Here is a 13762-nt window from a genome sequence, read left to right as displayed (position 1 = left end):
GAGAAATGGGTTTCGATTCATGGGGTACTGGCAACAGTACTGGGGGCTGTACGATTGGAACTGTCTTCACCTGAGCTGTGCTGGGACCATTGTTCTGGTGAGTTATTTATCTAGGGCAGCAGAGAGGGCTTTAAACATGGCAGGAAGGGACAGAGTGTACAAACCTAAGAGTGCACCAGCAGATAAGGCTAGAGGTTACAAAAATAGTAAAAAGACAGAACTAAAGCCTCTGTATCTGAACGCAGGTAGCATTCATAACAAACAGATGGATTGACAGCACAATTAGAAATAAATTTGTATGATCTGATAGCCATTAGAGACATGGCTGCAGGATGACATAGATTGGAACCTGAATATTCAGAGGTACATGACATTTAGGAAGGACTAGGAACTAGGAAAAGGTGGAGGGTTAGCTCTGTTAATTAAGGATGACGTTACTATAATAGAGAGATGACCTTAGTTCTGCAGATCAAGATGAGAAATAGTAAAGGTGAGAAGTCACTTGTGGGAGCGGTCTATAGACCCCCTAACAGTGACCACGCTCTAGGATGGGGTAAACAGGAAGAAATAATGGGGGCTTATGAGAAAGGAGGTGATTATTTTTAATTCTACATATAGATTGGATAAATCAAATTGGCGAAGATAGACTGGTTGGTGAGTTCATAGTGTTTTTGCGACAGTTTCTTAGAGCAGCATGTTCCAGCACCAACCAGAGAACAGGTTATACTGGACCTGATAATGTGCAATGAGACAGGATTAATGACCACATTGTGAAGGCACCCCCCTCCCCCAAGCAGAAGTGTTCATAATATAATTGAATTTCACATTCAGTTTGGGGTAGAGGGGAGTGAATCTAAGACTAGTGTTTTAAGCTTAAGGGCAATTAAAAGGGCATGAAGACAAAACTAGCTAAAGTGAACAGGAAATTAGGTTAAGGGATAGGTCATCAGAGATACAATGGCAAGCATTTAAGGAAATATTTCAGAATACTCAGAAAAGGGTACATTCCAGTGGAAAGATTCTATGGGAAGGATGCATCACCCATGGCTGACTTAGGAAGTTAAAGATAGTATCATATTGAAAGAAGTGGTGTGTAATTCTGCAAAGATGAGTGGCAGGTCAGAATATTGGATAGAATACAAAGAACAGAAAAGAATTGTTAAAAGATTAATAAGGAGGGAGGAATTGAAGTATGAGAGACAGGGAGCTAGAAATATAAAATCAGGTAGTAAGAGTTTCTACAGGTATTTAAAAAGGAAAAACGAGTATGTAAAGTGAGCGTTAGTATTCTAAAGAGAGTCTGGAGAAGTAATAACGGAAAATAAGGAAATGGCAGATAAATTGAACAGATTTTGCATCTGTCTTCATTGTAGATGATACAAATAAAATCCCAGAAATAATTGTGAATCAGGAGGTGAAAGGGAGGGAGGAACTTAAAACAATTACAATGAGCAGGGAAAGGACACTGAGAAAATTATTAACTAAAAGCTGACAAGTTCCCAGGTCCTAATGGCCTTCATCCTGCAGTCTTAAAAGAAGTGGCTACTGAAATAGTAGATGCATTGGTTCAAATTTTCCAAAATTCCCCAGATTCTGTAAAGATCCTATCAGACTGGAAAAGAGCAAATGTGACTCCTCCATTCAAGAAAGGAGGGAGACATAAAACTTTATTAATCTGGATATTTCAGGAAGAGTGCCTTAAAAAGATTCCCTTTTAAGTGCGTTACAACAAGTGCTTTAAAACCCATTGCTGGTTTCTGGGGAAAATCCAAAGTGTTCAGAACTCTGGGAAGATGAAACAGTACTCATAAAACAAAGTACATCTAGAATTAGCAGGCAGTTGCAATTGATAGTAGAGCTGATTGCAAAGGTCACCTCATCAATAGTTTGTGTTGTCTGAAAGGACAGGAAATACATGTGAGTTCTCCCAGTGAAGTCCAGTTCTAACTAAGACTGTTATTGTTTGGAGCGAGTTACCTTTCAGGGGCTTGACATTCAACAGCTAATTGGAATCGGACAAGACAGGTTCCTGACAGCAAAAATTAGTACCACTTAAAAAATGAACCCTTTGCACAGAATGATACAGCACAGAAGAAGATTCAGCTCACTGTGTTCTTTGAAAGAACTACCCAATTAATTCCATTCTTTGAGTCACTGTTACCACAAAGTATTCATATCGAGTCCATGCTGGCTCTCTCTAAAGCAATCCAGTCAGTTCCATTCCTCTGCTCTATCCCCGCAGCCCTGCAAATTTATTTCCCTCAAGTGCTCAACCAACATCCTTTTGAAATCATTCATCGCCTGCTTTCACTACCTGCGGAGGCAACAGTTTCCATGACATTACCACAATGTGTAAAAAATGTTTTTACCTCACATTCCCCCGTGCATCTCTTGCCCAATATCTTAAATCTGTGTCCATTAGTCCTTGTACATCAGCTAATAGGTACAATTTTTCCTTGTCTACCTTATCTAAGCCTGTTATAATTTTGTACACCTCTATCAAATCTCCCCATAATCTCTTTTGCTTCAATGTGAACAATCCCAGCCTTTCCAATTTAACAGTGTAACTAACCCCCCTCCCATCCCCCTTACTGGAACCATTCTGATAAATCTCCTCTGCACCCTCTCAAGGACTTTCACATCCTTTCTGAAGTATAAAGTACATTCCCTTTCTCTTTCCCCATAGCCCTGCAAATTTTTCTTTCTTCATATATCTACCCAATTCCCGTTTGAAAGTTACTAGTGAATCTGCTTCCGCTGCTCATTCAGGCAGAAGAAACTTATTTACCCAGAGTAGTGAGAATGAGAAACTTGTTACCATAGGGAGTTATTGAGCACACACTATGGACACCAAGGCGAAGCCTGTTAAGAAATTAAGGGAGAAGGAAATAGACATCATGCTGATAGTCTGAGATGAGGAAGAATGGCAAGAGGCTCAAGTGGAGAATAAGTGCCAGCACAGACTCATTGGGCCAGTTTCTGTGCTGTACCCTTTCTGATGTTTCACAATTCTTTGTAGTGCATTCCAGATCACAACACTGCCTCACAGCCTGTCTGAATCTTACCTTTTACCTTAAGTCTGTGTCGCCTGGTTATCGACCATTCTGCTGCTGGTACAGTTTCCCCTTGTTTACTTTATCAAAATCTTTCATGATTTTCAACACTATGGAATTTTCCTTCAATCTTCTCTGCTCCAAGAACAACAATCTCAATTTCTCTAGTCTCTCCATGTAACTAAGTGTTATGATCCCAGCTGAGGTTACCCCTGGACAAGCCTGATCCCAGGGTGGAACCCAGCTTGATAGATTCTAACTTTTATTTATTTGTTTGGATACGTGGAGGGTGGCTACTGAACAGGGTCACAGGAGTCAGCTGATGAACTTTTAACAAAAGAATAAAACATTTATTCAACAAGAGGAACTATATTACAATACTCCTTCACCCACAACTATACCTTAACAGATATATACAGATTTGTAAGGATAACACAAATTACAAAAGCTATCTCAGACTCTAATGTTCACAGTAAGTACAGTCCATGTAAACCAATAGGCGACCTGTGGTCAGACACACCACACTCTAAAACCAAGTGACAGATGCCACTTTAAAGCTGAAACTCATCCCTAACACCCACAAATGCAACTCTCTTAAACTATCTCTATTTCCCAACACTAAGTCTTTCAACCGTGTACAATTTTGGTAAACTTCTTTGGCACCCTGTCCAAGGCTTTGCCATCCTTCTTGAAGTATGGTGTACAAAATTGGTCACAATACTCCTGCTGAAGTCTAACCAGTGTTTTATAAAGATTTAGCTCAACTTCTGATGAAAGGTCCTCGACCTCAAACGTTAACTGTTTCTCTCTCCTCAGATGCTGCTAGACCTGCTAAGTATTTTTTGCATTTTGTGTTTTTAGTCCTTGATTTTGTACTCTATGCATCTATAAAGTCAAATACAGTATCCAATATGCTTTTTTAGCAGCCTTCTCCAATTGTCCTGCCACCTTCCAAGATTTGTCCATGTATAGTCCCAGGTATCTGTCTCTGCATTTCCTTACAAGTATACCATTTATAATATATTTCCTCAATCTTTGAACCAAAATGAATCACTTCATATTTCTGTGTTAAATTTCATCTGCCATATGCCTGTCTATTTCACAAGTCTGTCTATGTCCTCCTGAAGTCTCTTGTATCCTTCACACTTTACTGCATTTCCAAGTTTTGTGTCACCTAAAAATATTGCAATTATGCTCTATAAACCCAAGTCCAGTTCATTGCTAAATCAAAAAAAGGGGTGATCCTAATACTGAACCCCAGGCAACTTCAATGAATACTTCCCTCCAGTCTGAAAAGCAGCCTTTCACCGTTACACTCTGCTTTCTGTTGCCTAACCAATTTTATACCCACATAGACATTGACCATTTAATCCATGAGCCTCAGTTTAGTTAACAAGCCTATTATATACTTAATTAAAAACTTTGACAAAAATTTAACTAAAGCTACAGCTTTGTTACCACAGCATGTACAAGGTTGGATAAATCAGCAAAAAATTACTACATTGACAGACTTTAATGTAGAGAAACACACCAATAGGCTTCAGAGATATAAAGAGATAAAAATAAAATAGGTGGGCAGCCAAAGCTTTCTTACACTCTAAAGTTCACAGTAAGTACAGCAAGGGCAGAGTGACTCAGCACTTGGACTAGGAACTGATCAAAGAGGTATTTTGAATTTATGCAATGTAGGACATGTCTGAATAGTCACTGATTTTTTTCTAAGAAAGTCACTAACATGGTTGACAGATGGCTATAGATGGACTTCCAGAATGAATTTGGTAATGTTCCACACAAGTGATTGTTAGCATAAATGAAAGCTCATGGAATTGGAGAAACTTTGTAACGCAGGGTGATATTTGGTTGAGGTAGGAGACAAAGGGTATGGATAAAAGGAACACCCTCTGACTGACACGATGTGACAAGTGGTGTGCCCCAGGGATCTCTTCTCAGGCCTCAGCTTTGCTGCAAACATAAGAAATAGGAGCTGGATTAGACTATTTGGCGCTTTGATCCTGTTTCACCATACAATAAGATCATGGCTGATCTACCTCAATTCCATCTTCCTGCACTGACCACTTATCCCTTAGTATCCAAAAATGTATTTATCTCTGTCTTGAATATACTCAAGAACTGAGCATCCATAGAATTCCAAATATCCACAACCAAAAGAGTGAAGAAATTTCTCATCTTAGCCCTTAAATTGCTGTCTCCTTATTCAACAACTTTTTTTAAGCACCTTTAGCATCAAGAAACCTTCCAAGTGCTTCATAGGAGCACTAAAAAGCAAACCCTGACACGGAGCCACATAAAGTGATATTAGGGCAGATTACCAAAAGCTTGGTCAGAGTCTTAAGGAGTGTCTTAAAGGAGAAAAAGAGAGGTTTAGGAAGCGAATTCTAGAGCATTGGGCCTTGGCAGCTGAAGGTAGAGGGACCAATAGTCATAGTCATAGAGTTGTACAGCACAGAAACAGGCCCTTCGGCCCATCGTGGCAGAGCAATTAAAATTGGGAATGCTCAACAAGCCAGAATTAGTAGTACATTGGAGGGTTGGGGGGCTAGAGGGGATTACAGATATAGGGAAGGGTGAGGCCATGAAGGGATTCTGAGACTGTGACCACTAGTTCTAGACTTCCCAACCACAGGAAACGTGCTCTCAGCAAGCCCAAGATTGGTATATCCAAGTTTGCAGATTATATTAAGTTAGGAGGCAGTCAGAAGTGGGGATGTTACTGAGGATTACACAATGTTCAGTTTCATTGGCAATTCTTCAGATATTGAAGCTGTCCATTTCCATATGCAGCAAGGCCTGGACAACATTCAGACTTGGGCTGATAAGTGGAAAATAATATATGCACCATACAAGTGCCAGCAAATGACATCTCCAATGAAAGAGAGTCGCTAACCACCTCCTGTTGACATTCAAATATATTTGTATCATCGAATCTCCCACCATCAACACTCATGTGATCACAATTGACCAGAAACTTAACTGAATCAGCCACATAAATAATGTGATTACAACAGCATATCAGAGCTAAAAACAAAAAATGTTGGAAAAGCTCAGCAGATCTGTGGACAGAAAAGCAGAATTCATGTTTTGAGTCTGTATGACTTCTTGAGAGCGAAAGAAATAGAAACATGATGGGTTTTATACTGTTTAAGAGGGGGTGGAACAAGCAGAGCAAGATAGAAGGTCAGGGATAGGTGGGAGCTAAAGAGAGATTGACGAAGGTGTCATGGACACAAGACAAAGGGAGTGTTAATGGTAGTAGTAAAGACTAAAGAAGGTGTTGATAGTGGCTTAAAGGTAAGAGCCAAATGTGTTAATAGCAGAGCAATGGTCAGTGCTCTGTGAAAACACAACATAAGAACAAGTGGCAGATATCCCTGTGATGGGGGGCTGGGGGCTGTAAGGGTGTAGTGAAAAAGGATTAAAAAATTGAATAAATAAATAAATAAATAAACAAACAAACAAATAAAAAAATTTTAAAAAACAAAAAGAAAATAATTGGATTTAAAAAGAGTTAAAGATGGAGGAGAGAGTTCATGGTCTGAAGTTGTTGAACTCAATGTTAAGTCCGGAAGGCTGTAAAGTGCCTAATCATAAGAAGAAGTGCTGTTCCTCCAGTTTGCGTTGTGTTTTCACTGAGCACTGACCCTTGTTCTGCTATTAACACATTCAGCTCCTACCTTTATGCCACTATCAGCACCTTCTTTAGTCTTTACCACTACCATTAACACTCACTTTGTCTTGTATCCATGATATCTTTGCCAATCTCTCCTTAGCTCCCACTTATCCCTGACCTTCTATTTTGCTTTACCTGCTCCACCCCCTCTTAAACAGTATAAAACCCATCACATTTCTACTTCTCTTTAGCTCTCAAGAGTCACACATACTCAAAACATTAACTCTGTTTCTCTCAGATGCTGCCAGACCTGAGTTTTTCCAGCATTTTTTGTTTTTATTTCAGATTTCCAGCATCTGCTGTATTTTCCTTTCAACATATTAGAGCTGGGTATTCGGCAATGAGTAACTCCTCCTGACTTCCTAAGCTTCCCCGCCACATACAAGGTGCTCTTGGATTACTGTCCGCTTGCCCAGGAAAGGTACAGCTGCAACAACATCCAAAGAGTTTGCCACCATCAAGGACAATTTTTTGGCACCCCAAATGATTGGCACCCTATTCACCACCTTAAACATTCACATCCCTCCACCGCACAGTGGCAGCAATGTGTACCATCTACAAGGTGCACTGTAGCAACTCACCAGAGTTCCTTTGACAGTACCTTCCAGAAGCCGCAACCTACCCCACATAGAAGAAAAAGGGTAGCACATGCATGGAAACACCACCACTTCAAACTATGCCTATAAGTCACACATTTAATTGTTTGGTAGTACAGAACTTGAGTATTGCTGAAAAAAAGAGACATGTTTAAGCCTTCCTCTTTGCACTCATCCGGACACTCAAGAATACCAATACAAGGGGAAAACAACAATTTATACTGTATAAAAACAAAAAAACTGCGGATGCTGGAAATCCAAAACAAAAACAGAATTACCTGGAAAAACTCAGCAGGTCTGGCAGCATCGGCGGAGAAGAAAAGAGTTGACGTTTCGAGTCCTCATGACCCTTCGACAGAACTGTCGAAGGGTCATGAGGACTCGAAACGTCAACTCTTTTCTTCTCCGCCGATGCTGCCAGACCTGCTGAGTTTTTCCAATTTATACTGTATGTGAAGAGAGTGCTGATTGGTTGGCAAGTGGCGTTGCTATGGAGAATGCACCAGTGATGGTGGCTGACAGTTAATTGCCAAACATTGTTTGAAATTTAAACCAGGTTGACCCTGATTGGTCAAGGCATTGCCCTGAGGAATGAGCCAGCAAATGGCTGTCACTTATTTTGTTTAGCTGAAACAGGTGTAATATATGTACATGTTCTTTCTGTCTGCAAAGAACAGGGCCCTATGCAGTAATACATGTAGCTTCCAGTACACGCAAATGTGCCACACTGTGAGCACGACTGATAATCTTAAATTGGTTGTCAGTGTAATTCTTAGCGCATTGAGAATTATTTAGAAAATGCTGTCCAATCGCAGAATGACATCTAATATTGGACACTGTGTTTTGAGTTTTTCAAGCTCAGGCTGGTTGGGTAGGGTCTGTGCCCTGCCCGTTGTGAACAGCGGCTGGGACATGCTGTTTGATACAATCCACCAGTCTTTGGGTCGTACGCCTACATACCTAGCATCACACTGGCACTGAAATTCATTTACCACATTACTCATTTATGTGACTGGCAGAACATCTTTTTAGTTTGATGGCAGCATCCTGTTAGTGGCGAATACCACTCATGTTACTGCTGCATAGTAGCAGCATGAAACAACTAGCTTCACCTGCTGCTCAAATTTTTGAGATACCTTGCCCCTCCAGAGTAATCTGAGGTAGACTGGGCACTTTTCAGGGCAAAAAGTGACAGCTTTGGGCTTGTTCATGAGTTTGAGAGATATACAAAGTGAAATGATCTGATCAGGGTAGTCACTATCCTGCAGGATGTTTCTGGTGCCCCTAATTCAGCATCAAGCTTGCATGGTGAGCAAATGGCTCGAGCCTTATTTAAAATGTTGCTGATATAACCAATCTTACAGCATGTCGAACTGTAAGAATCCCAACGCATATATTGACCAGTGAAGGTAGGTTTGTGATAGACGGTGGTAGAGAACCCCTGGCAGATTTCTCAACTAGTACGTCAGGGAAAGGGAGCTCATTTGACTGTTCCATTTCAAAGTTGAATTTGAGCGCAGGATGGAGCACATTAAGCCATGTAAGGAAATTGTTACATGCAGCTGCAGATCCGCACATCTGAAATAAACGAGAGGTAGGAGGTTAGGTGTCATTCCATCGATGGAACCCAACAAAGAGGTTTGTGAGAGCTGGGCCAAGAGAGGATCCCATGGCAAGACCATATATTTGGATATACATGGTGTCATTTAAAATGAACTCAACTGCGCAAGTTGCCGAGAACATAAGTTCAATGAATACTGATTCACACAATGGTGGTGGGTCTACATCACCATGATATAATGCTGCAGCACAAATACGTATGGCTTTCTCAACTGGAACATTGGTGAATAGGCTAGCAATGTCAAATGAGCACAAGGACACAGCTTTGCTATCGCTATGCAAGTCCTGTATGGCCTTCACAAATGTGGAGTCTTTCCCCATGCATGTGGAAAACTTGGTCAAAACTGGTTATAACAATTCGCCCAACTATTTCGCCAATTCATGTTGTGCAGAACTGATCATAGATGGATAGCGTGTAAAGGGGCATCACTTTTGTTTCTTGGGCAGACCATACATACATGGATGTAGCGAACCACAAGGATGGAACACACAAATAAAAGAGTTAGGAGCAGGCATAGGCCACTCGGTCCCTCAAGCATGCTCCACCATTCAATAAGATCATGGATGATCTGAATGTAACCTCAACCCCACATTCCTGCCTACCCCCGAAAAACTTTCACCCCCTTGTTAACCAAGAATCTATCTAGCTCTGCCTTAAAAATATTCAAAGGCTCTCTTCCTCAAAAGGCAGTGGAAACAGAGTTCCAAAGATTCACATCCCTCAGAGAAAAATTTCTCCTTATCTCTGTCTTAAATGAGTGGCCTCTTATTTATTAAACAGTGACCCTGTCATATATATCACATGGTAGCTCATCACTCTTAAACAGGTCCAGCAATTTTTTTTTAAGCTTACTTTTGAGCTTACTTACTTAACAAAGGGAGTACTTTCACCACACAGACTGCTGCAGTTCAAGGAAAAGGCCAACCATCTTCTCAAGCACAACTTGAAATGGGCAATACATACTGGCCTTGCTAGTGCCACCTACACCTTGAGAATGAATTTTATCAAAAGCTAGTAGCTTATCAACTATAAGCTGAAATAGACTTTCAAGGTACTGAGACATCTCATTCAAAGCTTAAACTGTCAGCTTCAACAGAAATTATAAACTTGAAACCCTGTCAATGTGTGTTAATTCAGGACATTAAATGTATCTCTAATCTGATAGATAGGGGCCAGCTAATACAGTTATTGTGATATATATAAATTACTCTTGAGCCTATAGTGGCTTGGCAAAAATGACTTTGGAAAGAAGGGGTTAACACAATTAAAACACTGGAAATATTAAAGAAATGCGGCATTTCTATTAGTATAGCCAGAGTCAACAGATTAAAAAAAGGGAAAGGTGGTTAAATTGAAAAGTCCCCAAGGTGACAGGATATCAAATGACAAATGAAGAGCTAACATTAAATTAAGTCTTTCATTTGTTTACTGAGGAGACTACAGGTAATCTTCCCAGCACGAATTTCAACTTCCATAGCGTAACAATAATGAGAAATGTTTGCTTAAGATTTAGTTCAATATTATTTAAATCTGTCACATCACATATTGAAGATATTGATCAGCTTTCTTTCCAAATTAGAGTTTCAAAGGAATTTGTTGGCCACCAGCTCCATAGCGGTTGACAAAAAGGATAAAAATTATAAACATTAATTACAGTGTGGCCTAATATTAAAGGCACAAGCTATCTAGTTTCTTTTACAAAGAGCTAGCTCAGCTATTGCAAAAAAAATGTTATCATCCAGCTACTATCAGTTATTACATCATTGTCCGAAAAGTTTATTTGGCATTTATAGCCTAAGTTAAAATTTACTATAATGCTACTGTGTCACCTTCTGAAGGCAAGGAGAAACCTATCTCTGCAGCCAGTACTAAGATACTATGAGAAAGGGCTCTCCTGCCTGGGCATGTTCTCATCTAAAGTAAACAGGATAAAAGAAGCCCACCCATGTAACAGAGGAAATGGGGGTGTCAGAGAAGGCAGATACTGTTGATGGCATCCATCAGCCCAAGGAGCTAAGAAGTGGCTAAGGATCCATTAGAAATAAGGATTCCAAAGTAGATAATTTCACATCAATCATTAAAAAGGAGCATGGGGAACTACAGGGCAGCGAAATCCACATTTGTTGTGGGAAAAGTATTAAAACGCAACGTGAAAAAGAGGATAAGAATTAAGAGCAGTAGCTGGAAAGCCGGCAAGGGCCCCACATCACCTCCTTTTTGGGAAGACCCACTGAATTAAGTGCCATTCAGATACTTAAGGGCAGCAGTGGGCCTTCGCCAGGATCAAGGACTCTGGGAGGCAGAGGCCAGCAACTCTTTGTCACTTGGCAGTGTCACTGGGGAAGTGTTGGCTGCTGATGGTACTACACACTCAAAGCCCAGGATCACCATGGCCCCAGGCAAGGTGAGTAACGGCGGGAAGGGGTCGCGGTGTGGAGCCAAGAGGGAGGGTGGTTCAGGAGCAAGACCAGGCGAGCCTCTCCCTTCCAAATGCTGTGTTCTTTGATTATATACTGGGTGCCTTTGAAAGCGAGGTGCCCAGCCCCCAAAAAACTGGGTGAATGCCAGCGGTGAGATGAGGCCCTTAAATGGGCATTAATTGCCCCACCTGCCACCCTCTCACCTGATTAAATGCCCTTTTACCACCAAACTTGCCAAGGAGAGGGCATTAAATTTCACCCTTTGTGTGGGATAGTGAAAGGGAGTCAGCATGTATTATGGCAGGCAGATTGCATAAAACACTGGAATTCAGCAGGGAAATTACAGACTTTGTCAACAATGGATATTGTGTGGCTGTGATGAATGCAGATCTTACCCGATATGCAGACAATTAGTTCACAAGTGACACATAATAGGAAGTCAGTTTTTGAGGTAGAATGAGAAATTGGTTAACCTAGAAAAAGCTGTGTGTGATTCTGAAGTTCCATCAATTTGGTGATCATGAGGATCATTGCTGGGGCCATGGCTCTGGTATCTGAATCCATGTTCTATGCCACACAACCAAATGCCAAAGATTACAATGCCTGATCATATACTGAGGCCTGCTCCACTCCTGCCATTTGGTTAATTACTGCCCTTTTCCAGTTTTACTTTAGCCATTCATCAAAATGATTAGGTCCAGATGTGAAACTGGCCAGTGTATCTAACATAAACAGCAACGCTCCAGCCGACTCACTGATGCAGCTGTAATACAGAGCCTGGTTAACTGCACGGACTCCAAGCCAGGATAACTGAGTGCTCTGCTCATTTCTATTCTGTAGGTTTTAAATTCAGGCCCCAGTTTGCACTGCCAGGCCATGCTCAGTAATTCCTTCCTGCCCATCATGATGTCATTAAGACACTAAATAGAAAACTAATTCTAAATAGCCTAGTAGGCACAAATTGGAAGTATCATGTTAGATACATCAGGAAGCAAAATAATGTTCCCCAAAGGTGGAAAGTCAAAAGGAAAGTATATTTGTGTATGCTGCTTGGTGTCTGGTTACAGGAGCAGCTGTGGCAGTTCTCTAGCAACTGGGGACAAGGAAGGAAAGGCCCCAAACCAGAAAACATTGGAGAAACAGGTAGAAAAATGACATGCTACAGCTCCACCAGAAACAGCTGTTCACAAGTAAAAGAAAAGCTTGAATGCATAAAACATCTTTCACGATTTCAGGATGTCCCAAAGTGCTTTACAACCAAAGAATTACCTTTGAAGAGCTGTCACTGTTGCAAATTGGAAAATGTAGTAAACTCTTCATTCCTGAAAGTGCACAAGATCAATCTCTGGGGTGTAGTGGTATTGTCGCTGGACTGGTAATCCAGAGACCCAGGGTAATGCTCTGGGGACCCGGGTTCGCATCCCACCACAGCAAATGGTGGAATTTGAATTCAATAAAAATCTGGAATTAAAAGTCTAACAATGACCATGAAACCATTGTCGATTGTTGCAAAAACCCATCTGGTTCACTAATGTCCTTTAGGAAAGGAAATCTGCCATCCTTACCTGGTCTGGCCTACTTGTGACTCCAGACCCACAGCAATGTGGTTGACTCTTAAATGGCCTAGCAAGCCGCTCAGTTGGATCAAACGCTAAAAAGTCACAAAAAAGAAATGAAACCATGTGGACATCGACGTAGGCACCGGAAACAACAATGGCAATCTCAACCTTATCGACTCCTCAAAGTCCTCCTGACTAACATCTGGGGGCTGGTGCCAAAATTGGGACAGCTGTCTCACAGCCTAGTCAAGCAACAGCCTGACACAGTCATCCTCACGGAATCATACCTTACAGATAATATCCCAGATACCACCATCACCATCCCTGAGTATGTCCTGTCCCACCAGCAGGACAGGCCCAGCAGAGGTGGTAGCACAGCGGTATACAGTCAGGAGGGAGTTGCCCTGGGAATCCTCAACATCAACTCCGGACCCCATGACGTCTCATGGCATCAGGTCAAACATGGGCAAGGAAACCCCCTGCTCATTACCATGTACTGCCCTACCTCAGCTGATGAATCATTGCTCCTCCATGTTGAACATCACTTAGAGGAAGCACTGAGGGTGGGAAGGGTGCAGAATTTACTCTGGGTGGGGGACTTCAATGTCCATCACCAATAGTGGTTCCGTAGCACCACCACTGACTGAGCTGGCTGAGTCCTAAATGACATAGCTGCTAGCAGAGTCTGCGGCAGGTGATGAGGGAACCAACAAAAGGGAAAAACATTCTTGACCTCATCCTCACCAACCTGCCTGCCGCAGATGCATCTGTCCATGATAGTATCGATAGGAGTGATCACTGCACAGTGATTGTGGAGACAAGGTC

At 41.5% G+C, this 13762-nt stretch overlaps 1 protein-coding gene across 1 annotated transcript in view; it reads right to left on the bottom strand.

Moving 5' to 3' along the window:
• Positions 1-8723, bottom strand: part of pknox1.1 (pbx/knotted 1 homeobox 1.1) — a 127549-nt gene extending 118826 nt beyond the window's left edge. Inside the window, exon 1 of the mRNA XM_041211931.1 lies at positions 8700-8723. Coding sequence (XP_041067865.1) covers positions 8700-8704 — 5 coding nt within the window. The 5' untranslated portion in view covers positions 8705-8723. The remainder of the gene's footprint in view (positions 1-8699) is intronic.
• Positions 8724-13762: the final 5039 nt, after the last annotated feature.

The sequence above is a fragment of the Carcharodon carcharias genome, chromosome 18, assembly GCF_017639515.1.
Source record: "Carcharodon carcharias isolate sCarCar2 chromosome 18, sCarCar2.pri, whole genome shotgun sequence".
Lineage (NCBI taxonomy): Eukaryota > Metazoa > Chordata > Chondrichthyes > Lamniformes > Lamnidae > Carcharodon > Carcharodon carcharias.
The sequence above is the reverse complement of the archived record's forward strand: the minus strand, read 5'-3'. Positions and strand labels throughout refer to the sequence as shown.